The 27,907-nt window shown below is 42.6% G+C and overlaps 3 protein-coding genes across 10 annotated transcripts; 1 reads left to right on the top strand and 2 right to left on the bottom strand.

Annotated features, from left to right (window-relative positions):
- Window positions 1-690: 690 nt before the first annotated feature.
- Window positions 691-10,193, bottom strand: LOC109872325 (UBX domain-containing protein 7). 2 transcript variants are annotated; one of them, XM_020463521.2, is made up of 11 exons: window positions 10,064-10,193; window positions 8,925-9,081; window positions 8,678-8,745; window positions 8,460-8,525; window positions 8,048-8,160; window positions 7,701-7,847; window positions 5,002-5,092; window positions 4,776-4,909; window positions 4,043-4,580; window positions 3,833-3,912; window positions 691-2,439 (listed from the first exon to the last, which is right to left on the bottom strand). In XM_020463521.2, exons 1-11 carry the CDS (start codon window positions 10,131-10,133, stop codon window positions 2,278-2,280), a joined length of 1,626 nt encoding a protein of 541 aa, XP_020319110.1. In that variant the 5' UTR covers window positions 10,134-10,193; the 3' UTR covers window positions 691-2,277. The 2 variants fall into 2 exon arrangements, with proteins under 2 accessions (XP_020319110.1, XP_031663204.1); XM_031807344.1 differs by lacking the exon at window positions 10,064-10,193 and adding an exon at window positions 9,572-9,693.
- Window positions 10,065-27,551, top strand: LOC109872327 (uncharacterized). Of its 5 annotated transcripts, none has more exons than XM_031807346.1 (6): window positions 10,065-10,167; window positions 22,032-22,220; window positions 22,437-22,712; window positions 23,909-24,064; window positions 26,067-26,093; window positions 27,130-27,349. In XM_031807346.1, exons 2-6 carry the CDS (start codon window positions 22,034-22,036, stop codon window positions 27,207-27,209), a joined length of 726 nt encoding a protein of 241 aa, XP_031663206.1. In that variant the 5' UTR covers window positions 10,065-10,167; window positions 22,032-22,033; the 3' UTR covers window positions 27,210-27,349. The 5 variants fall into 5 exon arrangements, with proteins under 5 accessions (XP_031663206.1, XP_031663205.1, XP_020319118.1 ...); XM_031807345.1 differs by lacking the exon at window positions 10,065-10,167 and adding an exon at window positions 21,537-21,875 and having other exon boundaries at window positions 27,130-27,551; XM_020463527.2 differs by lacking the exon at window positions 10,065-10,167 and adding an exon at window positions 21,551-21,875 and having other exon boundaries at window positions 23,972-24,064.
- LOC109872326 (protein phosphatase 1 regulatory subunit 7) lies at window positions 11,404-17,563 on the bottom strand. Of its 3 annotated transcripts, none has more exons than XM_020463523.2 (10): window positions 17,455-17,563; window positions 16,676-16,771; window positions 16,436-16,491; window positions 16,123-16,188; window positions 15,847-15,977; window positions 15,490-15,652; window positions 15,185-15,301; window positions 14,785-14,889; window positions 14,423-14,509; window positions 11,404-14,023 (listed from the first exon to the last, which is right to left on the bottom strand). In XM_020463523.2, exons 1-10 carry the CDS (start codon window positions 17,492-17,494, stop codon window positions 13,847-13,849), a joined length of 1,038 nt encoding a protein of 345 aa, XP_020319112.1. In that variant the 5' UTR covers window positions 17,495-17,563; the 3' UTR covers window positions 11,404-13,846. The 3 variants fall into 3 exon arrangements, 2 of the variants coding, with proteins under 2 accessions (XP_020319112.1, XP_020319113.1); XM_020463524.2 differs by having other exon boundaries at window positions 16,676-16,823; window positions 17,455-17,558; XR_004205880.1 differs by having other exon boundaries at window positions 12,658-14,023; window positions 14,423-14,550.
- Window positions 27,552-27,907: the final 356 nt, after the last annotated feature.

The following is a 27,907-nucleotide window of genomic DNA, read 5'->3' on the forward strand; positions in this document are numbered from 1 at the left end:
TTTCCTGGAGAGAAGCGGCTTCTTTTCTGCCCTTCTTGACACAAGGTCATCCTCCAAAAGTCTTCGCCTCACTGTGCATGCAGATGCACTCACACCTGCCTGCTGCCATTCCTGAGCAAGCTCTGTACTGGTGGTGCCCCGATCCCACAACTGAATCAACTTTAGGAGACGGTCCTGGCGCTTGCTGGACTTTCTTGGGCGCCCTGAAGCCGCCTTCACAACAATTGAACACTCTCCTTGAAGTTCTTGATGATCCCATAAATGGTTGATTTAGGTGCAATCTTACTGGCACAAATATCTTTGCCTGTGAAGCCCTTTCTGTGCAAAGCGATGATGACGGCACGTGTTTCCTTGCAGGCAACCATGGTTGACAGAGGAAGAACAATGATTCCAAGCGCCACCCTCCTTTTAAAGCTTCTAGTCTGTTATTCAAACTCAATCAGCATGACAGAGTGATCTCCAGCCTTGTCCTCGTCAACACTCACACCTGTGTTAACGAGAGAATCACTGACATGATGTCAGCTGGTCCTTTTGTGGCAAGGCTGAAATACAGCGGAAATGTTTTTTGGGGGATTCCGATCATTTGCATGGTAAAGAGGGACTTTGCAATTAATTGCAATTCATCTGATCACTCTTCATAACATTCTGAAGTATATGCAAATTGCCAACATACAAACTGAGGAAGCAGACTTTGTGAAAATTAATATTTGTGTCATTCAAAACTTTTTGCCACGACTGTACATAACTGAAATGGGGACTTTGACTTCCCAGAATGATTAAAGGGATACTGTGAGATTCTGGTAATGAAGTCATTTTTCAACTTACCCAGTCAGATGAGCTTGTGGATAACATTTTTATGTCTGCGTGCAGTATGAAGTTAGTTAATAGGTAGTTTCGTGAAGCAATGCTAACTAGCATTAGCACAATGACTGGAAGTCTACAAGTACAGTATAAATGGTATCTACGAGTTCATCTGACTCCGGATAAGTAAAAAAAAAAGCATCTTAATTGCCAAAATCTTGCAGTATCCCTTTAACCTGACCTGACATTTGAATTAGATTTGGATAAAATTCAATGTACTGAGTTCTAGGAATCTAGAAATCGCCATACAAATACTCCAAAATGTATTCAAGACAGTTGTATGCAACAAGACCCCATGTTAAACTTCTCACTCAGACCAGAAGTCCACAGCTTGACAGCTCTCCCACGGTTATGATTCTTAGCTCACAGCTAAGTTGATGAAACCCTGTGACAGACATATCCAGTCTGTGGGTAAAGGTTTAAAGCAGATTAGTAATATTGGACATGGCCCCAATCAGAATCCACTTGTTACCTCTCCCTCATATCTGACTAGACAAGATAGATATTAGTTATAGTTGGGCTAGTAAGAGTGATAACACCAAACAGCACCACCCATTGCTTACACTGACCCAGATCGTTCGGTACATTGGGGCGGAGGTATCAAGAAATGATCATCATCACCAACACTATACTTTTGAGGTTGTGGTCACAATTTAGACAGATTGCAGATAGACAAATACATGGTAGAAATGGAATAGAGCAAACAAGTTTCCCTTTGTTTTTATGATTATATTTCAGCATCTTTTCTTGGAAATGGGGTAGAAAAAAAAGATATATATATATATATATATACACCGACTAAGACTAAATGTCAATCGCTACACCACTCCTGTAGTGCAGGTTGACAGTTGAGGAACCCCCCCCCCCCTCCATCAATTCCTGTATTCAAAGTCCCCTCCTCACCCAATCAACACGTAGAAGAGCACATTTTGGACCAATCAGAGTTCAAGTCGCTCCTTTAACTGGCTGTTAACTGGCTGTAGGTGTTCATGAATCAAAAAATAACTTCAAAAAAATATCTGACATTTGACATCCTTTATGGATAATAGTCTGTAAAGTTTTCCTGAGCCAGCTCTGATGCCAGCTCTGATCATTATTAAGGGGCCTCAGCTTATTTGTAACAGTATCATTAAGGTGTTCTACTCCGATTGGTTTATTACCTCAGAATAAAACTAAAATCAGAATAGAATCCATTCGGTAATTGACGATGAACAACAATGCCTACTAAAAAGAGTACACAGGCCAGTCACTTCCTCCCAGTGGAATGATGGGTAATGAAGTTCATCCACAGTTCGGTGTCCCCAAATAGGGGCATGGTCTAATTCCAAAATAAAAAAAGCCCAGGAGTAGCGGCCTGTAACGTCCTCCCGGGTCACTGGTGAAATGGGCGTGGTCTGAAGATAGAAAATGCATGGCTTAGTTCCTTTCCTGCACAAATACAGTCTCCTGTGGACAAAGCCCTGCCTCCTGCAGTGTGACGTCATAGTCCAAGTGGGCCAGCTTCCGTCGGGGGAAGTTGGTGACGAGCTCGAAGCGTTCGTTGGGGTAGCCCTTCGACTGGACGTGTCTAACCAGAGCCTGGAGGGGGGTGGAGGACACAGAGGAAGGTAGGTAACACTTTACTAAATAATGCTTTAGAACTGCTTTATAAAGAGTTATATGCATGTATGATCCTTTATAAATGTCTTATAATATCTTAATGTACACTACATGACCAAAAGTATGTGGACACCTGCTCATCAAACATCTCATGGCCATTAATATGGAGTTGGTCCCCCCTTTTCTGCTATAACAGCCTCCACTCTTCTGGGAAGACTTTCCACTAAATGCTTGCTTCCATTCAGCCACGAGTATTAGTGAGGTTGGGCACTGATGTTGGGCGATTAGGCCTGGCTCGCAGTTGGCATTCCAATTCATCCCAAAGATGTTAGATGGGGTTGTGGTCAGGGCTCTGTGCAGGCCAGTCAAGTTCTTCCACACCGATCTCGACAAACCATTTCTGTATGGACCTCGTTTTGTGCACGGGGGCATTGTCATGCTGAAACAGGAAAGGGCCTTCTCCAAACTGTTGCCAGACAGTTGGAAGCACTGAATTGTCTAGAATGTCATTGTATGCTGTAATTGTCTAGAATGTCATTGTATGCTGTAGAGTTAAGATTTCCCTTCACTGGAACTAAGCGGCCTATCCCGAACCATGAAAAACAGCCCCAGAACATTATTTAGTCCGTCGGACAGCCAGGTGGTGAAGCGTGATTCATCACTCCAGAGAACATGTTTCTACTGCTCCAGAGTCCAATGGTGGCGAGCTTTACACCACTCCAGCAGACGCTTGGCATTGCGCATGGTGATTTTAGGCTTGTGTGCGGCTGCTCGGCCATGGACACCCATTTCATTAAGCTCCCGACAAACAGTTATTGTGCTGACGTTGCTTCCAGAGGCAGTTTGGAACTCAGTAGTGAGTGCTGCAACCGAGGACAGCTCACTACCCGTTCTGTGAGCTTGTGTGGCCTCCCATTTTGCAGCTGAGCCATTGTTGCTCCTAGACGTTTAGACTTCACAATAACAGCACTTATAGTTGACCCGGGGCAGCTCTAGCAGGGCACATATTTGACAAACTGACTTGTTGGAAAGATGGCATCCTATGATGATGCCACATTGAATGTCACGGAGCTCTTCAGTAAGGTCATTCTACTGCTAATATTTGGCAATGGAGATTGCATGGCTGTGCGCTCAATTTTATACACCTGTGAACAACGGGTGTGGCTGAAACAGCTGAATCCAGGGGTGGGTGTCCACCTACTTTTTTATATATAGTGTACCGGGGGTTGGGATCAGCTGCATTTCCACTGAGTCAAATCAGGTGATGAATTGAACATCAATTCTTGAACTGAAAATTGACCAGGATTTTGAATATTTTTTCTCTTCATTAATTGAATTTAACACAAGGTCTAGCACAAGAGTACATTCTCACCATAAGCTTGGCCTTGGACGACAGGGCGATCTGCTCTCTCTGTCCGTCTGGATAGCGCAGCATCAGTCTGGCCTTGGGACCTGAACACACAATTACAGAAAGAGTGCAGTCAGAGTAGGGACGGATGAAGACGTAAATCATAGATACGCACACACAATCTAGACACTTGAACATGATGCACAGACACACACACAGGAATCATTTTAGCACCATTGTCATCAAGGCAGTCGAGGTCGGAGGTTTCCGTCTTAACAGATTTGGAGCTTTGGCCTGTTGCGGTGCGATGGTTCTCCCCAGAACGATGCTCTGAGTCTGGGTCGGCCTGGGAGCGGGCCGGCGCAGCCGCCAGAGGCTCCAGGTGGTTCTTTTTGCTCTCCTCTTTCCTGTGGTTGTTCTCGTTGTGGGGGGACTTCCTGTGACAGGCAGGTGGGCTGTCCGGCTGTGGCGGGGGCTGGGGGGCTACAGCTGCAGATGTGGGAGGGGCTGGTCCAGGAGGGGTATCTCCGCCTGTGGAGCAGGAGCTGCCCTCCTGTGGTTCTGTTGTCTCGTTGTCCGAGCCGTCGACAGAGATGAGGCCCTCGCTGTCGGAGAAGGGCTCCTCGTCTGAGTCTCCATCCGAGTCTACCTCTACAGAGTGGGGGGAGTCGGGGAGGTCGGGGGCGGAGGACGACTCATAGTGGGTCTCCTGGAGAGAGGCTTTGATCGCTGCCTCCAACTGGCTGTCCTCACTGGCATCTATCAGACTTTCCTGGGATAAAACAGACCGAGAAGACAGACATAGAGAAAGAGAACACATAAAATAGAGGTGTGAGATAGACAGAAGTGATGGAGAGAGAGAGTAAACAGAGTGAGAGAATAAAAGTGATAATGTGACTGGAATGAGCAATATGGACAGTATTTAATAAGAAAGAGAGGGAGAGAGAGAGAGTGAGCAGAGACTCACGGAGCGGGCCCGTTTGGCCGGGGGCGGGTGGCTGGACGCTGGGCCGTCTAGCTGGCCGTGTTCCGTCAAGAAGCCCGTCACCTGTTCCAGAAACGAAGCAACGTCCAACTGGTTCCACTCCACCATCTTCTGACCTGCAGAACGGTCAAACACGAGCATCATCAGTCATACCTTTTTAATATTAGTAACTGCTTAAAACACTCAAGAGACTCAGAGCAGGCCTCACCTGTGCGGGGATCCAAAATGGAGATATAGGGAAACTTATTGAGCTTGTAGAACTGGATATACCTCTGGCCCTCTTCACTGTCATGGTACACCTGTCAATACACACGTGCACACGAACACATAAAATGCAGACACACAGCAGGCTAGCTCCCCTCAACATGCCTCTACGGCACATAGTGCATACGAGCGTGCGCACCTGTGTGTGGATGTGACAGCTTGTGTATGCATGAGAGTTATGAAGGAGAAAAACAAAAAGTTACAGTAGATAGTTTTTCATCCAATCGGCAAATAGATTTTTATGTGAATATTCTAAAACTGCATTAAGAAAATGTGCATTTTCCCACCAGTGGTGTTTCTACCAAACTGACACGTTGCAGATAAAAATCAGTGCGTGTTGACGTAGTGCACACAAAATGTACTTTTTCGCTTGTACTAAGTTCAATGTGTTTCCACGCATTTTCAACTCAACCGATAGTTTTTTCACAAAAATTGTTGCATTAAATTAGCAAATGTGCCTACTCTGGTCTTAGCACGTATGCTTGAGCCAACTTCTGGCAGTTCGCAGTGTGGGTAGGCAGTACGCAGTGTGGGTAGGCAGTACGCAGTGTGGGTAGGCAGTACGCAGTGTGGGTAGGCAGTACGCAGTGTGGGTAGGCAGTACGCAGTGTGGATGTCCTTGAACTGTCCTTGAGCTGCCCAGCCAGTGCCCGAACTTTAAACCTGATCAAAATTCTCTGGAAAAACCTAAAAATAGTTGTGCAGAGACGCTTCCCATCCAAGCTGACAGAGTTTGAGAGGATCTGCAGAGAAGAGTGGGAGAAACCCCCCAAGTACAGGTTTGGCTAGCTTGTCGTGTCATACCCAAGAAGACTCGAGGCTGTGATCGCTGCCAAAGGTACTTCAACAAAGTACTGAGTAAAGGATCACAATACTAATGTAAATGTGATATTTCAGTTTTTATACATTTGCAAAAAAATATATAATAATAATAATAATAAAAAAATATATATATACACACACACACACACACACTGTTTTTGCTTTGTCATTATGGGGTAGTGTGTGTAAATTGATGAGGGGAAAAAACAAACAATTTAATACATTTTAGAGTAAGGCTGTAACGTAACAAAATGTGGAAAAAGTCAAGGGGTCTGAATACTTTCCGAATGCTCTGTATACTGCCCATCCACACTGCGTACTGCCCATCCACACTTCGTACTGCCCATCCACACTGCGTACTGCCCATCCACACTGCGTACTGCCCATCCACACTGCGTACTGCCAGCTGTTGGCTAAAGCGTAGGTGCTAAGACCAGAGTAGGCACATTTGCTATTTAATGCAACTATTTTTGTGGACTTCACTCGCATAAAACTGTGGATGGAAACTTGGTTATTAACTTTTTCTGAATGGTAAGGCGACATTTCAAATCAATCCATGATTGTGCACCCCAATATATATCACATTTTATTAGTCATATTGGCCGAATACAACAGACCTTACATTGAAATGCTTACTTACGAGCCCATAACCAAAAATGCAGTTAAAAAAAAACATGAATAAGAAATAAAAGTAACAAGTAATTAAAGAGCAGCAGTAAAATAACAATAGCGAGACTATATACAGGGGACTGCCGGTGCAGAGTCAATGTGCGGGGGCACCGGTTAGTTGAGGTAATATGTACATGTAGGTAGAGTTATTAAAGTGACTATGCATAGATGATAACAACAGAGAGTAGCAGCGGTGTAAAGGGGGGGGCAATGCAAATAGTCTGGGTCTGGGTAGCCATTTAATTAGTTGTTCAGGAGTCTTATGGCTTCGGGGTAGAAGCTGTTTAGAAGCCTCTTAGACCTAGACTTGGCGCTCCGGTACCGCTTGCAGTGCGGTAGCAGAGAGAACAGTCTATGACTAGGGTGGCTGGAGTGACCATTTTTAAGGCCTTCCTCTGACACCGCCTGGTGTAGAGGTCCTGGATGGAAAGAAGCATGGCCCCAGTGATGTACTGGGCTGTTTGCACTACCCTCTGTGGTGCCTTGCGGTCGGAGGCCGAGCAGTTGCCATACCAGGCAGTGATGCAACCAGTCAGGATGCTCTCGATGGTGCAGCTGTAGAACCTTTTGAGGATCTGAGGACCCATGACAAATCTGTTCAGTCTCCTGAGGGGGAATAGGTTTTATCGTGCCCTCTTCATGACTGTCTTGGTGTGCTTGGCCCATGTTAGTTTGTTGAACTTGAAGCTCTCAACCTCCTCCACTACAGACATGCTTTTAAGTTATGTATCCAGTAGGTCCTTCAGGTCCTCTGGCACTGGCCTTTTAACTATCCCAAAGCCTATGACCAGGAGGCATGGAGAGGCAGCTTTTAGTTACTATGCCCCATGCCTCTGGAATAGCCTGCCAGAGATCCTGAGGTGGGCCGAAACTGTAGACATATTTAAAAGGGATCTTAAAAACACATTTTTTGCTTTGCTTTTCCTTAGGGTCCTTTTTTAGTCTTTCAGTTTCAAATTGTTATTATTTTGTTTTTGTTTCCCTCTTATGTTTCTTGTGTAGTAAATATTTCAGTTTTTATTTACATTGTTTATTCGTTTTTTCCTGTCAAGTGCATTGTGTTGCATTCCTGTCTGAAATGTGCTATATAAAGCTTGACTTGATTTGATGTGCGAATGCACGTTCATCTCCGTCTGTGTGCACACTGCATACCTGCCAGAATATGAAGTGCTCCCTGATGATGGTCCGGACCGCGTCGTTGCTCCACACGTCTCTGTTGAGACACTGGCAGGCAAAGTCCTGCACATTCTGGATGTTGATCATCAGCCACTTGTTCTCCAGCTGACCACAGTCCTTTGCCTAGAGAGAGAAAGGAGCCGGATAGGTATGAGCAATTTGGTAATAGCTCCACCTTGCCCTCTGGCAAGCTCGGTGTAATTGTTGCCGTACTGCTTAGAAACCCATCCAATCCTTTCAGCTAAGGGTGGTTTGGATGAGGGTCGACTGACAGTCCTCCAGGTCTAGGGAGCTTGGGTGTCCAGGGGGAGGGGGCTCCTCACCGTCTCAAAGCTGCCTTTGTGCATGAGCTCAACGGGGGGCCGGAACAGGTCCGCCAGGGTGCTGAGCTTCTTGTCCACCGCGCTGCCGTTCCTCAGCTCCTGCTCCTGGCGGACTGAGAGAGGGCAGAGAAGCCGTTAGCGTATACATTAAGCTCCAAAAGTATTGGGATAGTGACACATTTCTTGTTGTTTTGGCTCTGTACTCCAGCCCTTTGGATTTGAAATCATACAATGACTTTTGGAGCTCACTGTAAAAGAAAACCTGACCATGATCACAACACAAGTACGGCTTTAAGTAGTGCTATGCCTGATGCCTGGGCTGGGTGGCACAATTCCGGAAAATTGATTTAGCACACAAACCCCCATTCTATGCTAACACAAACACCTACACAAAGACCGCTAAGCTACTTACTTGTTTCTGTTTGGAAGTCCCTAAAACCGTCAAATATGGACCGGGCAGGTCTTCGTCGCTTTGGTGCTGCGAGAGTTATGGATGCAGAGAGAGGGACAGACAGTTAGATGGACTGAGACGGCTACATGGGGAAACAGAGAGGGAGCGCCATTGAGATCCATTAGGATCAAGTTGTAGTCAGGTAAGCTAAATGAAGGGGTGGCACTTCAGTACTGTACCTCCAAACATAGGCTCTGGCTCTACCAGTATGTCCTGCTTCTGAGGGATGGGTGCCCGCACTTGGTCACTACAAAAACAGACAATATTAAACTTAAACTCCAGGAGAGCAGACCTTTCATTTTCTTATTAACATGCTTTTAATTAAAAACAGCAGGGACAGTATTGGCGATCTCTCAAAGTATGGGTTTGTTTCAACACAGGCTCCATATCAGGACTCTGCAGTGATGGAGCAGGCCACTGACTCACTCTGCGGGGGGAGCTCTGCTGCTGGAGGCCCCTGCTGAACTGGAGCTGGTGCTGGGCTCCTCTGCGATCCCCCCTCCATCCAGGAACATGGTCACTGCCATTTCTAGATTGTTGTTGCATGCTTCTAGCATATGCTTCCCCACACTCTCTGTGGCACCTGGGAGAGTGTAGTAGCATGCATGGACACGGACACACACACACACCGAAATATCAAATGTGGATGTTAAAAAAGTTAACTGATTTAAATCTAAAATATATTTTGATAGATTGAATAATTTGTTGGTTTACTTAATGCCTATTATGAAATATTTTCCGAGCTCTGAACCCCAAGGATCACTCACAAAAAAACAAGTTATGCGCATGCGTTGTTCTTGTTTGAGAAACGCACTGGCAGAACAGAATAATGCCTGGTACTTTCACTATGTGAACGGTTCATCTCCGTGCATGGTAATCAAGAACTGCTTAAAATGATGTGCAATTTACATGCAATCTAAACTTTCATGCATCTTTAGATGGTTAGACTTTATCATGTTCGTTTCACTTTTGAAGTATACTCGACAGAGAACATGGATACTATCACAAAAAAAATGGGATGTATTTGGCCAAATTGCCATCTATATCGACATAATATAGAATAATTCAATTACCATCTCAGCCATGCAAACTTTGTGTAACTTTAGCAGAGAGAGCCTGGTCCGGTGCTTCTTGAACATGACAGGCGGGAGATGTTCCAGCCACCATTGCGTTATAAGGCTAGGTTAGCGCGACTAGATAGACGTTATACCCAACGCCCATTCCACTAAAACGAGACAACATGGCTAACGTTAGCTATTGCACCTCCAGTCTAAATTACTTTTGTGGAAACTCTAGAAAGCATTTATTTTGCGTCAGGCATCATCCCAAGACAATCCTAGTCTTTCCTGTGGATCATTTTTGTTAAGTTAGATGCTCCAGTCTGGTGATCACACACACACTTGACCGTCGTGTGCTCCAGTTCGTTTTTCCCTTGATGACAGGGGGCAGTAAGCACTGATGCCCCGTCAGTTTCCTGCACAGCTTTCTGTGATGCTTGGCCAATTTTTGGAACATAACTCATTAACAATGAACATTGCAAGAATTGAAGGAAAATGTAATTGTACCTGTAATCGCTGTGAACTGTTGTATTAACCCATTCACCGCCGGAGCTGATCCATCCCCGAGCGCCGCCATCTTACCGCGACCAACAACAACACAAATGATGCACGTACGTACTACCGTTCTGTACTCGCGAGCTTTGTCTAGCTGCCGGTGTAACACAAAGACTCGTGTTCGATTGTGGGTAATGTATTTCATTGCCCTGTGTCTGGTTTGACTACATTGGCTGTATAGTAGGCCCATACAGTATTTTTTATGTATTTATTTCACCTTTATTTAACCAGGTAGGCAAGTTGAGAACAGGTTCTCATTTACAATTGCAACCTGGCCAAGATAAAGCAAAGCAGTTTGACACATGCAACAACACAGAGTTACACATGGAGTAAAACAAATATAGAGTCAATAATACAGTAGAAAAATAAGTCTATATACAATGTGAGCAAACGAGGTGAGATAAGGGAGGTGAACACATCACTCTGGTGTCATATTTTGAATTTGGTGTATTAAACACAAAAACTGTTTCAAATGAGAATTAGGCAGGTCTGATGCAAAAAGAAAGGAAGGAAATTATCTACCCATTTTATTTTTGCAAAAAAAATAGTTAGTTAGCTACACCAGTGGAAGCGGCTGAGGGGCTCATAAATGGCTGGAACAGAGCAAATGGAATGGAATCAAACAAATGGAAACAATGTTTGATACCATTCCACCAATTCCGCTCCAGACATTACCATGAGCCCGTCCACCCTAATTAAGGTGCCACCAACCTCCTGTGTGCTTCATGGCTGAAAAGAGATGACTTATTGAAAACACTACCAATATTCAAATTTAAACTACTGCAAAATGTAGTTAAATTACCAGTTGAACTACAAGGGTATCCTTTTAAGTGAAACATATTTTCTCCTGTCGTTACAGTACTGACACTAGTACAGTAGTTATAGTCAATACATGTAATCTAATTTATACAGTGCATGCATAAGGCTGTGTTTACACAGGCAGCCCAATTCTGATATTTTCCCCCCACTAATTGATCTTTTGACCAATCAAATCAAATGTAGATCTTTTTCAGAGCTGACCTGATTGGTCAAAATTATTTTCCTAACTGTGTAAACACAGCCATAGTGGTCCTGGGGCAGCAGGGTAGTCTAGTGGTTCGAGCTTTGGACTAGTAACCCCGAGCTGACAAGGTACAAATCTGTCGTTCTGCCCCTGAACAGGCAGTTAACCCACTGTTCCTAGGCCGTCATTGAAAATAAGAATTTGTTCTTAACTGACTTGCCTAGTTAAATAAAGGTAAAATAAAATAAAACATGTCAGTTTAGTGGTGTAAGCATTTGTGGGAAAACAATCTAATTTGAAGTAACTTTATTTAGTCTTTTATAATACATTCAGTTCAAAAACAGTAAACCGAGCACTTTGTCAAACATAACTAAAAGCGAGCAAAAAAACATGTGAGTTGTGTGGCATTGTTCTCTGAACCCGTCGTGGGGCAGAAATCCATTGTATAGAACTGTCAACTTGTCTAGCAAAGGGAGGAGTCAATAGTTGAAATAATATACATTGCATTTCCATCTGTAACATTCTAAATGTTGCACCCTCTTGCCCAAGTTGTATAGCCCAAGTTGTATAGGTAACATTTCACTCAAGAGATAATATAAGTTGTCCCTAACCACTGATACAGGGTCATTCCACTACTGGTTTAGGTTCAAATTTGATTTTGGTACAGAAAGTTTCTGATCCTAGATCTGAGGTTAGGGGTAACTTCTGCGTCTGTTGGTGTACTGCATGGACATACAGATCCTGAGCAATCTGGTAAATAAAAGTTTACAACAAACACATTCCTTCCCTTCCACATACCACACAGACATTCACTCAGACAGAGCCCACTGATCCAAGTCAATAGGTAATCTGAGCCCATTTGTTCACTTCTGTCCCAAGTTTCCCTTGAAGTATACCAGTAAGTGCAAACTATAGGTGACTCCATAAATGTATATGCATGGGCTTTTCACTTTGATGGAAATATGATTACAGACTTAGTCTTATTTTCCTTTACATAATCTGAATGTCACCACCATTGAATGTTAGTTTTTTTTTACAGCAGTAAGATTTACTTATGGACCAATACACTGAACAAAAATGGAAACGCAGCATGTCAAGTGTTGGTCTCATGTTTCATGAGCTGAAATTTTCCATAACCACAAAAAGCGTATTTCTCTCACATTGTGCACAAATTTGTTTACATCTGTTAGTGAGCATTTCTCCTTTGACAAGATAATCCACATGTCACCCGTTGAGCATGTTTGGGATGCTCTGGATTGACATGTAAGACTGTGTTCCAGTTCCCGCCAATATCCAGAAACTTCTCACAGCCATTGAAGGAGTAGGACAACATTCCACAATCAGCCTGATACACTCTATGCGAAGGAGATGTCGCACTGCATGAGGCAAATAGTCACACCAGATACTGACTGGTTTTCTGATCCCCGCCCCTACATTCTCTTCGGTATCTGTGACCAACAGATGCATATCTGTATACCCATAAATTAGGATGTAATTAATTTCAATTGACTGATTTCCTTATATGAACTGTAACGCAGTAAAATATTTGAAATTATTTCAGTATAGCTCAGACTGCAGATTAATTTGAATTAGGACATTGTAAATAATCAAACTTGGTCTTTAAACCATTCAAAACAAATCAGTTTAAGAAACTAAATAAAAACAAATGAATCAATGAAAACAGTTGTGAACAAATCTTACAGCAAAAATCCCACTCTTCACATGTGGTTATACTCTGGTAATTGGGTCATGTTCATCAGGCAAGAAACACAAAACATCTGCTCTTGTCCAATAATAACTTCTTTCCATTTTGCCCCATTGCAAAATGCCCTGCTACATTTTTTCCCAATGCACAAACCCCTGGTTTGTTTCTTGGTGCTGCCATGATTTGGCATTCAGAACAGCACATTTGCTTTATTGTCCCGAATTGGACCAGTTTCAGAGTATGCTTCTTTATGACAGGGTGTGAATTAACCCTTCACGTTGAACAACAGATACAGCGTCTGTTTAACGTAGCTACAATTTGAGGGAAACTTAGTGTTATGGTGAGCTAAATATCCCCATGGCAACCACACCAAGTATCATACACACTAATATTAGCACCACTAAAGGCAGCAGCTACCATTGTCACATTTAATAGATATATATATTTTTTATTCTTTAAAATAAGACTGTCTGGTGAGTTTAGAACTTCCTGAAGGAATTGTGATGAACACTTAAATAGACCATCAGCAATACCGCCAGCCCACCTTCTTGCCAGGTACAGTGCAATTTCAATAACAAAGGGAGAAAGACCGACTGCCTTCTCCTTTTAAATCCCTCCAGACAAAAGGACAATCAGGCAGGGCAATTATTCCCTACTCCACATCCAAAGGGGGAAAGGGGGGGGGGGGGCAGTCCTTTTGACATTCCTGCAGCTCCCACTCCTCCCAGCCCCTATCCAGTCCAATTCTGACAATAAATTAATATGCATTAACACAATAGCATAGGTCAGATGGTGAGTGTAAGTGTACATGCGTGTTTTACATGAGACGGTAAGGCAAGTGAACCGTGATGGTCAGAATGTGTGTGTGCTGGAGTGTATGTGGTATATAAGGACACTCGTCTGTATCTGTCAGTGTGTGCCTGTGGTGAATGAGTCTGTGTGCAGTAGGCTGAGGTCCATTTTGCAGTTGCAAGGGAAGAACGGTGAGTGGAGGGACACCAAGGTAGGGGTGTGAGGTGTGGCCCGGTCAAAAGCGGATGAACGTGGCGTCGATCTGGCGTACGGTGGGCAGAGCCAGCATAATCTTCCTGCGGTATTGGGGGTCCTTCTGCAAGGGGTTCCTCTCCAGGTACACCGTCTCCAGGGCCTTGGAACTCTTCAGCTCATCTAGATCTGACCAGTTCTCTAGCTGATTATCATTCATCTGGGAAAGAGTTGACATGTGATTCAAATACATTTTCCAATCAGCAACAGACCTATTCATTCCTCCAACAAGTGACAGTGCTCTATTATAAACTGGGTGGTTCGAGCACCGAAAGCTGACAGCTGTGGTATATCAGACCACTTACCATGATGAAAACATTTGAACTGCTCTGAATTACATTAGTAACTAGTTTATAATAGCAATAAGGCACCTCAGATGTTTGTGGTATATTGCAAATATACCACAGCTAAGGGCTTTACCCTGGCACGCGGTGCGTCGTGCATAAGAACAGACCTCAGCTGTGGTCTATGGCCATATTCCACAATCCCTCAGCACTTAAATGACGCATCCATTATTTATCTTTCCTATTCACCATGAACCTTAAATCTCTTCTCTTACCCAGAATTCCTGTAGGTCTGTTAGATGGCTGATGTTTTCAATTTTCTTTACCCGGTTGGCTGCGATGTCGAGAGTTGTGAGCTTTTTCTGTATGTGGCCAAACAGCATCAAAATTGACACTTTGATTTCTGAAACAATTATTGACATTGCATGCTAGTTCAATCACTGATTCAACATAGACTTAGCAATAACTACAGTACATGTAATCACCAATGACTACATGCATTGGCTGTGTGTGGAACATTTTACCACATCGGTTTATTGGGCTTCCATAAACATTCCATTCCTGGGGTAATTTCATTAGTCGCCATGGCAATGTGCATGGCCCTACAGTCATGTGGTTGCCGTTGACACCGACTCACATTGTTCTCCAGGCCCTCAATGACCTCGATGCCGTTGTGACTCAGGTAGAGTTCCTTCAGGTTGACCAGACCCTGCAGACCCTCCATCTTGGTGATGCGGTTACTCTGGAGAGAAAGGAACACAACATATCCTCAGAGACCAAAATCCACACGTCTCTCATTGTATCATCATGATTAGATGGGTTTCTACAGTTCGGCGCGACTAAACAGCACAAACAGTTGGGTCACTAAACCAAGAAAATGTGCATTTAACATTTCTGCAGTGTTTTCAAACAATACATTACAGGAAGCAGTGGTGATGATCAATTCAGAAAGTAAACCGAATTACAATTATTCCCAACTGAAAATTGTAATACTTCCAGAATTGACCCAAACCATGGTGTGTGATATATACACATACCTGGATGCTGAGGACTGTCAGGTTGTGAAGGGCTTCCAGATGCTGCAGCTGAGTGATCTTATTGGTGCCCAGAAACAGACTCGTCAACGAGGACAGCCCATCCAAGTTCTCTATTAGCTGGAAACAACGAGGCATGCACACAAGTTAGGTCAAGCAGTCATTCCTCACCTCTTTAAAGCAACAATGATTTTCTGGTACAATACTCAAACCAAATCTATACCAATACAAAAACATTATGTTCTACACATTCCAATTCCATTCCAAGACATCCCAATATATGTGAATATGCAATTGACCCATCTTACCCGGATGCGGTTGGAGCCCAGCTCCAACATCTCCAGGCCGGTGAGGTGTTCCAGGTTGGCGATGTGGCTGATCTTGTTGTGCAGCAGAAAGAGCTTCTTTAGCCCCGTCAGACACTCCAGACCCTCCACCTTCCTCAGTAGATTGAAGGACACGTCCAGCTGGCTGGAGAGCAGAGTCAAAACACATTCAAGTTCAAGTCAACTGTACAGAAACTGTGTGAAATTGTGCATGAAATAACAGTTGCTTCAGTCAGTGTAAATGGGGAGAGGAATACACTAAAGGGTGATCATTGAGGCAATCTCTAGGTCAGCTGATAGGGAGGGAAACACTGGCGTATGTGGTCCCGTCAGACTCACTCCAGCTCTTTGAGGGTCTGCAGGTTCTCAAGTTTGCGGATCTGGTTGTCGTAGAGATCAAGTTCCTTCAGCATCACTAACGTCTCCAGGTTTTCAATCGTCTTGATCAGGTTCTGCCTTAGAGAGAGCGTCTGGACACGCACAACATTAAATGTAGTCATACTGTTTGTGCTCACAGTCCATTATTCCACTGTGATAATGTCACCCATGTTTCCAATAAAATAGCCATATGATGTTTACAATGGGTGAGTGACAGCCAATAGTCAAACTACTGACCTTCGCCTTCCTCAACACCCCCATTCCCTCAATCTTCCCAATACGACAGTGGACAAGATCAACATCCTGAGAATAAGAGGGGTAGGTATTCAGTAGAGAACTACATTGGAATAGCATTCATAATTCCATGAGGCAAACTTACAGCAAATTATTTTATCTATCATGTAGCAGATGGTTTTATTTTTAATTAGAGTTAAGTGCCTTGATCAAGATTTAACCAAGTTGGCTCGGGGATTTGAACCAGCAACAGTTTGGTTACTGGCAGAGCACTTAACCACCTGCCGCCATTATAACACTGCTCCACCTCCCTCACCTCTTCCTCTGGGTCCAGAGTTATGGTATCCATTTCAACAGGAGACTCCTCTTTAACTGTGTACAAGGAGACATGTCAAGGGGTGTCTTAACACAGCATCTAACTAGAGTAAAAGTATGCACTAGCTACAATAGGACAAAATGTTCTCAAACAGTTTAAATCTAAATCTTTCCTTCAGTTTGTGTCTACGAAGCGTGACACTATACTTGTGTGGAACTATAGCTTGTGTATTGCCACCACCTGTGGTATGGGGCTGATTGGCATCAACCTCCCCATTGATGCTCTTCCTCCTGGTCTCATCATCTCCAGACTCCTCTGACTCACCCTTCCGGTCCACTGCACATAGAGGACAGATGGGGAGGCACAGCCAGGGTCAATCAGGCAGTCCCTTAAAATGTAGTTTGGTCATTATACGGAAAACTCAAACACCCATGTAGCAGACTCAAGTGATCGGCTATGGTATGGGCGTCTGTCTGCAACCTACTGCTACCTGATCAGTCGCATGTTCATCATTAGCAACATATTTATACTATTAGAGCTTGTTTAGAGCTCAGAAGATAGCAAGTTTTCCCGACTGCATCTGACATTTTTATTTTAGATGTTGAAGAATCCGAAAAGAGGGTAAAATCTCCACGTTAACTGACTGGACAGAAAGGACCAACCAGCTAGCTAGCGTACCTTGACAGACCAATCACCATGAAATGTTCCTACTTAGTTGCTAGGCTAATGTTAACTAGATACATTAAACGAGGATGCCATTCAAACAAAATATATTGGCATGCTAATGTAGCTACATAGTTGTTTGATTGCGCACGAAAACGAGACGTTATTGAATGACAACGCTAACAAGCAAGGTAGCTAGCTAACGTTACTACCTAGCTATCTGGCTAACAACATTAGCATGTTCAGGGAGGGAGGAGACAAAGTAGCACACAATGAAATACCCTCGGGCATACATATATCAATTTCATCACTCTTGATAAAATATTTGAGATGCCGTATTTAAAATGTTCACTCACCTTCCATCTCTTGCGGCTCTCCAACAAACAGGGTAGCCATGTTTGTTTCCTGATAACCCTCCCTTTTTATTGGTAATCTCCTCAGTCAATCAGGAGGCTGCCTTCTAAAGGGGTGCGCCACTGGTCATAATATAGCATTCATCCGCTTTGTGTGTGCGATATTCAAGTTCAAAAAATCATCCCTTCCTCCCGCTCTGTCTCTGTCTCTCTATTTCAATTTTAAATTTAAGGGCTTTATTGGCATGGAAAACATATGTTTACATTGCCAAAGCAAGTGAAAGAGATAATAAACAAAAGTTAAATGAACAATAGAAAATGAACAGTAAACATTACACTCAGAAAAGTTCCAAAATAATATTAGGTCTATATAGAGTGTTGTAACGATGTGCAAATATGTAACATAATTAAACATAAATATGGGTTGTATTTACAATAGTGTTTGTTCTTCACTGGTCACCATTTTCTTGTGGCAACAGGTCACACATATTGAACATTTTGCTGCTGTGATTGCATACTGTGGTATTTCACCCAATATATATGGGAGTTTATCAAAATTGGATTTGTTTTCGAGTTCTTTGTGGGTCTGTGTAATCTGAGGGAAATATGTGTCTCTAATATGGTAATACATTTGGCAGGAGGTTAGGAAGTGCAGCTCCGTTTCCACCTCATTTTGTGGGCAGTGGGCACATAACCTGTCTTCTCTTGAGAGCCTCGTCTGCCTTGAGAGTAGTCTCTTTTAATAGTGAGGCTATACTCACTGAGTCTGTACATAATCAGTCACAGTGGTCAGGTATTCTGCCACTGTGTACTCTCTGTTTAGGGCCAAATAACATTCTAGTTTGCTCAGTTTTTTTGTTGTTAATTCTTTCCAATGAGTCAAGTAATTATATTTTTGTTTTCTCATGATCTGGTTGGGTCTAGTTGTGTTGCTGTCCTGGGGCTCTGTGGGGTCTATTTGTGTTTGCGAGCAGAGCCCCAGACTCTTCTGCAGGTTCATCTCTCTATAGGTGATGGCTTGTTATGGAAGGTTTGGGCATCACTTCCTTTTAGGTGGTTGTCGTATTTAATGGCTCTTTTTTGGATTTTGATCATTAGTGGGTATCGGCCTAATTCTGCTCTGCATGCATTATTTGGTGTTTTACGTTGTACACAGAGGATATTTTTGCCAAATTCTGCATGCAGTCTCATTTTGAATTTTTGGTTGGTGAGCGGACCCCAGACCTCACAACCACAATAGGCAATGGGTTCTATAACTGATTCAAGTATTTTTAGCCAGATCCTAATTGGTATGTCTAATTTTATGTTCCTTTTGATGGCATAGAAGGCCCATCTTGCCTTGCCTCTCAGATCGTTCACAGCTTTGTGGAAGTTACATGTGGCGCTGATGTGTAGGCCGAGGTATGTCTAATTGTTGGTGTGCTCTAGGGCAACAGTGTCTAGATGGAATTTGTATTTATTATCTTGTTATCTGGACCTTTTCTGGACCTTCAGTATTTCTGTCTTACTGAGATTTACTGTCAGAATCTGTGCAGATTATTTAGATGCTGCTGTAGGCCTTCCGTGGTTGGTGACAGAAGCACCAGATCATCAGCAAACAGTAGACCTTTGACTTCAGATTCTAGTAGGGAGAGGCCGGGTGCTGCAGCCTGTTCTAGTACCCTCTCCAATCTGTTGATGTATATGTTGAAGAGGGTGGGGCTTAAGCTGCATCCCTGTCTCACCACACAGCCCTGTGGAAAGAAATGTGTGTGTTGTTTGCCATTTTCTTCCGCACACTTGTTGTTTGTGTACATGGATTTCATAATGTTGTATGTTTTTCCCCTAACACCACTTTCCATCAATTTGTATAGCAGACCCTCATGCCAAATTCAGTCCAAAGCTTTTTTTAAATCAACAAAGCATGAGAAGGCTCTCTCTCTCAGGCAATGTTTATAAAGTCGCTTCCTGTCTGGCTGGCTGGTTTTCCATTTGATGTAAAGTACACAGAGTGAGACCAAGACACTGCTGTTCTTATTATCTTGACACAGATCTTTACACCCAAAACAGTATTCCGTTCCATTGTGTGCCAAACTTTATAGGATATGATCTCTTCAGACACTACTGCTGGTGAGTGGGACTACAACCCTCCCGACCCAGTGTTGTGCTGTCTGAAGCACACAGTGGTAAAACTCTCTAGAGCATGTGAGGGATCATTCTTTGATATACTCCCTGTGCATCACATGTGTACCATAGTATGCTCTAGTTAGTACATGGAGATAACAGCTCTTTGACCACTTCTTCATGCGAGCTGCTGCCTCCTTGACCTATTTAGTTTTCTTTATATTGCAGGAAATGCTTTGGAGGAACAAAATACAATGCAATTCCCTGTTGTTGTCTTAACACACACACACAGTGGTGTAAAGTACTACTTAAGTCGTTTTTGGGGGTATCTGTACTTTACTATTTATATTTTTGACAACTTTTACTTCACTACATTCTAAAGAAAATATGTACTTTTTACTCCATACATTTTCCCTGACACCCAAAACTTGTTACTTGTTACATTTTTAATGCTTAGCAGGGCAGGAACATGGTCAAATTCACACTCTATTCAGGAGAACATCTCTGATCATCCCTTCTGCCTGTGATCTGGCGGACTCACTAAACACAAATGCTTAATTTGTAAATTATGTCTGAGTGTTGGAGTGTGCCCCTGAATACCCTTAAAATAAAATAAAAACAAGAAAATTGTGCAGTCTGGTTTGCCTAATATGAGGAAATAGAAATGATTGTCACGGTCGTGTGGAGAGATGGACCAAGGCGCAGCGGATGTTGAGTTCCACATATTTATTATAAAGTGAAACTTAGAAAAAACAATAAATCAATCAACTAACATCAAAACGTGACTACGTGGTGCACAAAATATAAAACAATATCCCACAAACACAGGTGGGAACAATAACTACTTAAATATGATCCCCAATTAGAGACAACGATTACCAGCTGCCTCTAATTGGGAATCATACAAATCACCAACATAGAAAATAATAACCTAGAACCACACATATAAATAATAAACTAGAATACCCCCCAGTCACGCCCTGACCTACTACACCATAGAGAAACAAAGGCTCTCTATGGTCAGGGTGTGACAATGATTTACACTTTTACTTTTGATACTTGTGAATATTTCAGAAATTCCATTTACTTATGATACTTAATATTTAAAATCAAATACTTTTAGACTTCTACTCAAGTAGTATTTAACTGGGTGACTTACTTTTACTTGAGTCATTTTCTATTAAGGTATATTTACTTTAACTCAAGTATGACTTTTGGGTACTTTATCCACCACTGCACACACACAAACAGTAGCCTATGTACTGTATACGGTGGTTTGATAGTGTGTGCAACTTCCTCTATCTTCCCTCTTGTGTTCAGCTGTGGGACAATGAGTCAGACACAAATAGACTGAACTCTATACATTTCATCTGTGCTCTAGTTATGTTTGTACCCGTAGAATCATGATGTTTGAAAAGATCCACCTTTACAATAGAGGAAGATACATACTGTATATTGACATAGCATTCCAAGTACTATATTTACCTTTAAACCACACAGATTATGGAAAAGCATTTGCAATTGCCAGTTCAGAATTCCTTTTATTTTTTGTCACAATTCATGCTATCACATTAATTAAGGAAATTAAACGGCAAAAATGATTGTCATTTAAGCATTTCTGTTAGATTCTTTTTAATGTGTCAGTGTTGTACTGGATGGTACCATGGAAATTAAATATCAAACACACTTTGTTATTTATTTATCAAATTGGCAGACAATATGCATACTCAATCATGAAAATGCTATATCTATATGCTATATCTAAAAAATGCTTAACCATTTAGGAAAAGGAATTGCAGACATGATATTTATTTATAATTTCCCATTTGCATTTCCAATTCAGTTTCGGAAGCAAAATGCTTCAATGAACTGCCTCTATGTCACTCCAATAAGGTAGGCTGCCTTGATGCGCTCTTGTGAAGGACCAACCCATTTTTTCATTTTAAAGGGACCATCCTCGCTCTGACCTATCAGCCAATCACATCCCAAACTACTGAAAATCGTAGTGCGCTTTTAAAAGACAACAGAGACAGACCACTTGTATTGTCAAGTTCGGAGGATATGCACGCACACCTATGGAGGACCTTTGATTGATAACCACGTCGACCTTAGCGTATCCTTTATCCGTATCCGTGTTTGTATTTGCAAGGGAGAACAAGAAGAAATTGATTTATAACTAATCTATTACATTTGGAGAACGTCTTGGAAGTAGCTAGTGCATAATTTAGAATACCCGTTCTAGTTGGGAGAAGTGACTGCAAAGATGCGACTTCCACTTACATTCATTCTGATTTGCGAGCTTTGTTGGGGTTTTAAAAGGGGTAAGTGTTTCCGTTGCTCACTTTTCCATTCATTTATTGTACAATATGTTCATTTTACCACAACATTCTCCACTATTGTGACTGTTGTGGATATAAGGGTGTTCATAACAAATGCATAGTCTATAAATGTTTGCTTTTTAATATGTTTTGTTGTAGACATGGTCATTCAGTTCCAGCGGTCGGGAGTGGTCGGTGAGGTCGAGCAGGTATTGATCAACGGAGCCGCTCTCTCCAGCTGCGAGAAAGACGTCAACGGCATTCTCCGTGCTGTATTGTTGGGCAACTACAGCGAGTCTTTTCAACAGGCGTTTGAGATAGAAGAAAATGTCAACAACACCATGACAAGTAGGCCTAATGCATAACTGTATGAACTTACTGAAACACACCCATACAGTACACAAACCAAACCTTTTGAGAGCACAGTTGTCTTGCTCAAGGGCACAATGGCAGGTACCTGAGACCTGACACTTATTGCCCATGCTGGGACAAATCTACCTCCTTGACTGACAAGGTTACATTCATTCTTAACCATTCCTTTCCTTTTTTCCCATCCATGACCAGAAAACCATACTTACCAGTACCTGCGTGTGCATGAAAGCAAACTGGACGGATTTCGAGTAGTGCATTTGACTGACCGGCTCCTGGTTGACGGGAATGACTTCCTGACTCTGGACCGAAACACAGACACCTGGACAGCTGAGGTACCACAGGCCCTAGCGCTCAAACACCTTTGGGACCAGGACACTGAGCGCACGAGGCTGGAGAGGATTCAACTCCATGAGAGCTGTGCCAAACGGATGAAGGAGCTCACACATTCTGAGCCCATCACCACTGGAGGTAATGTCTCAGGGGGGGCCTACTTGGTGACACTATGTTTACAGTGTACATTGAAAGAGTAGTGTATAGATTAGAAGGCAGTGTGTAGTGCATGGAGATGTGTGGAACTTAGGCTTAGCGTCAACTGGTGAAATGCTTCAGGAGGACGGTTGCTAGCAAGGCAGAGGTCCTGGGTTCGAGCCTTGGTGTGAGCCAGATGTCCTTTGGAGTGGTGCCTAGTGACTATCTACAGTTGCGCTGGGGTTTGTAGTGAATACTTTTTTTCATAACCCATTAAAGTCCTCACCTTAAAAGGTACATAAAGTGCAGAGTATCAAAATCCTGAGCCACTTTTTTTTAGTGTGGTGCAATAGCAGATAAGGTTCTGTCTGACACTTCTGAATTAGACATGTTCAGTTAAAAAAAAGAGTCATACATAAATGGTAGAATAACGCTGTTTTACCAAAATAGAGTCAGAACACATCATCAAATACATTAAGAAATGCATTTTGATCATTAGACAAATTACTGTCATCACTAAACAACGATGTGACATCATTTACTTTAAGAATTCTGACAGTTGTTCTTTTTCCTTGTGTGCCATTATTGCTGGCAGACTAGCCTAGACCATACTTAGAGGGAGATGGAGAACCTTCTAGCGCCAAGTTCAAATGGTTTTATGCAGATAGAACTTTTTAGCTGTTAATTATTTTCACTTAAAATCTATTTAAAAATATATATAACTTTACAAACATGTGAAGAACCATCTAAAGATCTATTATATGTGACTCATTTCTGACTAAAATGTCAGATAGAACCTTATAGTCCCAAGGCCTTTATTTGTAGTTGAACAAGGCATTGCGTGTATAGATTTTTTTTACTTGCATAGAGACTTGACTTGCAAAACTTATGACTCGACTCGACTCGCTCTTTGAATGCACGACTTGGACTTGACTCGAACCGTTCTACTTGGGACTCAACTAAAGACTTGGACCTTGTGAGTTGAGACCTGCTTGTGACTCAAACAATAGTGACTTGGTACCACCTCTAGAATAAATACACAGTGAATAACGAATAAAAATAAAGAGTAATAATAACATGCCTATACACTGTATGTATGAATGTGAAGCTTGTGTTGGGTGTAACAAAAGGCATAACAACTCAAACACCCTCAGGCCTACAAGCCACAACATCCACAGATTGTTCCCTTTCTTTAGTCCCTTGTTTAACTAGTTATGAAGCAGGTGAATCAGGGGAATTCCTGTTGTGTTTTCAAGGAGGGATGTCCATGCTGGCTGCCCTTGCTTCTTTGCTAGCAGGCCTGGCCTTAGTTGCCATGGTTACCACAAGCTTCCTCATCTTTAAACAACAAGGTGAGCGACATTATAAGGCATACCATACTGGTTCATCGCTTGTTGTCACCCCTGATCTTTAAAGAACCAATCTGAGGTATTTACAGAATGGCTTTCATAATCTGTATTTAAACAACACATTATAGATCAAAGTGACAGTTATGGAGAAAGGTTATTGCATGTAATTACATGTTTATGTACTTTATACTTTTATGTACAATTCTATATGTGACTTTGGATCTTTGATGGTAACATTATTGTGCTGTATAAAAGTAATTGTGTACATACAACCTTCCCCATGACAACATGTACCTTTTAGAATGTATTGACACCCCTTGACTTATTCCACATTTTGTTGTGGTACAGCCTGAATTCAGGTTGAATTCATCTGCACACAATACCCCATAATAACAAAGAGAAAACATGTTTTTAGAAATTGTTGCAAATGTATTGAAAATGAAATACAGGTCAGTGGGGCAGTGGTTGAATGGTTTAAGGCACTTTATTGCAGTGCTAGCTGTACCACTAGAGATCCTGGTTCGAGTCCAGGCTCTGTCGCAGCCGGCCATGACTGGGAGACCCATGGGGCACAATTGGCTCAGCATCGTCCGGGTTAGGGGATGTCCTTGTCCCATCGCGCTCTAGCAACTCCTGTGGCGAGCCAGGCGCATGCATGCTGACATGGTCTCCAGGTGAACAGTGTTTCCTATGACACATTGGTGTGGCTGGCTTCCGGGTTAAGCGGGCGTTGTGTCAAGAAGCAGTGCGGCTTTGTTGGGTCGTGTTTCTCACGGCTCTCGACCTTCGCCTCTCAACCAGCAATGAGACCAGACTGTAACTACCAATTGGATACCATGAAATTGGGGAGAATTATTAAAAATAATTTTAAAAAGACAATGAAATACAGAAATATCTCATTTACATAAGTATTCACACCCCTGAGTCAATACTTTGTATAAGCACCTTTGGCAGCGATTACAGCTGTGAGTCTTTCTGGGTAAGGGTAGCCTAGTGGTTAGAGTGTTGGACTAGTAACTGAAAGGTTGCAAGTTCAAATCCCAGAGCTGACACGGTTCAAATCTGTCGTTCTGCCCCTGAACAGGCAGTTAACCCACTGTTCCTAGGCCGTCATTGAAAATAAGAACTTGTTCTTAACTGACTTGCCTAGTCAAATAAAGGTGTAAAATAAAAGTCTCTAAGAGCTTTAAACACCTGGATTGTACAATATTTTCACATTATTCTTTTTAAAATTCTTCAAGCTCTGTCAAGTTGATTGTTGATCATCATTGCTATACAGCCATTTTCAAGTCTTTCCATATATTTTTAAGTCAATTTTTAAGTCAAAACTGTAATTTGGCCACTCAGGAACATTCAATGTCGTCAACAGAAGTGAGTGCTACAGGGCGGTAGTCACTGTGGCATGAAGCCTTTGAGTTATTGTGGACAGGAATGATGGTGGTCATCTTAAAACATGAGGGGATTACAGCCTGGGACAAGGAGAGGTTGCCATGACCATGAATATGCCTGTCAGCTGTTCTGTGCTCTTTTGAATAACTTGGGACCCGGCGGCCTTGCGGGTGTTGTCCTGATTAAAGACCTTTTTCTCGCTGGCCTCGGAGAGTGAGATCACCAAATCCTCTGGGTTGGTGACGACCCTCACACCTGGCCCAATGTTGTTTTTGTCAAAGTGAGTCCATGCAACTTACTATGTAACTGGTTAAGCAAATGTTTACTCCTGAACTCATTTACCCATGCCTTAACAAAGGGGTTGAATACTTATGACTAAACATTTTTTTATTAATTTGTTTAAATAAAATCCAAAATATTAATTTCACTTTGATATTATGGGGTATTGTGTGTAGGCCAGTGACAAAAAATCTCAATTTTATGAATTATAAATTTAGGATTTAACACAACCAAATGCGAAAAAAAGTCAAGGTATGTTAATTCTTTCTGAAGGCACTGTAGCTGGATTACAGCAGAGCCTGTAGATAATGAGTCTTGTTTCTCCATCTCTCTTTAGATCCCAACGTTTCAGGACACCCTGGAGGTAAGAATGTTTTCACTTCAGTCTCATTCTCCCCATCGGTTTCTCGGTTAACAGTAATATGGAACGATTTATAGAAGATGAAATATTAACAGATGGGTTTGTTGCTTCCTCAACCACACCCTGTAAACATTAACATGACTGGACACAGCCTCTATAATAGTTTCCTTATGTTTTGATGCTACTGGCCTCTGTGTGTTTATCTTACTGGTGTGGGTGTGTGTCTGTATGTCTTAAATGGGAAGTTCCCTTTTTGTCAGAAGTGTGATTCCTGGGGCCGAGGGTAGTATTCATGATCAGAGTATGGTGTCATCACCTATGTAATGCAAGGCCTCATCCTGACAGTGAATGATTGGGATTCCACGCTTCCTAGACAATCCTACATTATAAAGATGCTGTTCAAACATGATCAGCAACATAGTGAGCAGCTGTTTTGGTAAATCCTGATTGTGTCCCAGTTGTACGTCTATGTCACTTATGCCATTAGCACACGAGTGATGTGTATGTTCATGCACTATCTGCATTGCACAATAGAAATAGAGATCATGGGAATGGCCAAATTGACCACTATAGCAGAACAGTAATGCAAAAGTAGACAGAACCAACAGTGAGAGAATGATGGACACTTGAACCCTACACTGCTGTAGTGCTGAGTGGTTATAACTGTCTCCTACCACAGGAGGTTGCTGGTACCTTAATTGGGGAGAACAGGCTTGTGTTAATGACTGGAGTGGAATAGTATCAAAAACATCAAACATATGGTTTCCATGGTTTCCAGGTGTTTGATTCCATTCCATTTACTCCGTTCCGGCCATTATTATGAGCTGTCCTCCCCTCAGCAGCCTCCTGTGTCTCCTACCACCTGTTGGGTGCATGGGTTTTCTTACTGTTGTCTCATCTCTCATATTTCCCATTTTGGCATAGTGACTGTTGCGTGACTGAGGTAAACACCAGTAGTTAACTGTGTTTATATGTCTAAGGTATGTTTTACATCTTGATAAAATGTGTGTTTGTGTGCGTTTCTTTTTCCTCCCGGCAGGTGTCCTTGGCTCCATCGTCCACTATCCTCAGAACGTCACAGAAAAACCTTGTCCAGGAAAAGGCTATCAGGTTCTCTAAAACCCAAAGCTCCTTTTCCAATATACTTCTGATGTCAACTGGTCACTACACAGCAGTGTGGTCACACCCTTTCACCTGTCTTTGTGCTTTTCTCCTGGTCTGTTGCCAGTATGTCTTGTCAAGCCAACGAGCGTGGTTTTCCTAGTCTCTTTTTTCTAGCCCTCCCGGTTCCGACCTGTTCTGCCTGCCCTGACACTGAGCCCGCCTGCCTGACCATTCAGCTTTACCTGACCTCGAGCCCGCCTACCCCCCTGTACCTTTCGGACTCTGAATTGGTTAATGCACTTCCTCGACCTGCCTATTGCCTGCACATTGTATTTTAATAAATATCAGAGGCTCGAACCATCTGCCTCCTGTGTCTGCATCTGGGAAGCCCTATGTCGTTATAGGTCTGGTGACCAAAAGACCTTGGTTGCGTTCGCATTTCCTACCTTCCCACTCAACATGTATGTTTACTCCTCCTTGATATGGTGGAAACTGCAAATACACATTTTGGGGTATGGGCATTGTAATTCAACAATATATGTTCCCTGGTCCGTCCAACTCTCTGGACCCTGTTTCTCCCTGGGCCTTCTACCAAATAGGTCTATCTTCTGTATACCACCCCTTCCTTGTCACAACACAACTGATTGGCTGAAACGCATTAAGAAAGAAATTCCACATATTAACTTATGACAAGGCACACCTGTTAATTGAAA

The sequence above is a fragment of the Oncorhynchus kisutch genome, linkage group LG27 (genome assembly GCF_002021735.2).
Source record: "Oncorhynchus kisutch isolate 150728-3 linkage group LG27, Okis_V2, whole genome shotgun sequence".
In the NCBI taxonomy this organism is placed as follows: domain Eukaryota; kingdom Metazoa; phylum Chordata; class Actinopteri; order Salmoniformes; family Salmonidae; genus Oncorhynchus; species Oncorhynchus kisutch.

Coding starts and splice junctions, on each gene's coding strand:
- LOC109872326 (XM_020463523.2), bottom strand. CDS start 17,494: ATGGCTACCCTGTTTGTTGGAGAGCCGCAAGAGATGGAAG. Junction 14,510..14,784: donor TTGAGGGCCTGGAGAACAAT/GTGAGTCGGTGT, acceptor GGCCACATACAG/AAAAAGCTCACAACTCTCGA. Junction 14,024..14,422: donor CAGACCTACAGGAATTCTGG/GTAAGAGAAGAG, acceptor ACTCTTTCCCAG/ATGAATGATAATCAGCTAGA.
- LOC109872327 (XM_031807345.1), top strand. CDS start 21,818: ATGCGACTTCCACTTACATTCATTCTGATTTGCGAGCTTTGTTGGGGT. Junction 22,221..22,436: donor TGTCAACAACACCATGACAA/GTAGGCCTAATG, acceptor ATCCATGACCAG/AAAACCATACTTACCAGTAC. Junction 26,094..27,129: donor CGTTTCAGGACACCCTGGAG/GTAAGAATGTTT, acceptor TCCTCCCGGCAG/GTGTCCTTGGCTCCATCGTC.
- LOC109872325 (XM_020463521.2), bottom strand. CDS start 10,133: ATGGCGGCGCTCGGGGATGGATCAGCTCCGGCGGTGAATGGGTTAATA. Junction 8,161..8,459: donor GGACTTCCAAACAGAAACAA/GTAAGTAGCTTA, acceptor GCCCTCTCTCAG/TCCGCCAGGAGCAGGAGCTG. Junction 3,913..4,042: donor CGACTGCCTTGATGACAATG/GTGCTAAAATGA, acceptor TTGTGTGTTCAG/GTCCCAAGGCCAGACTGATG.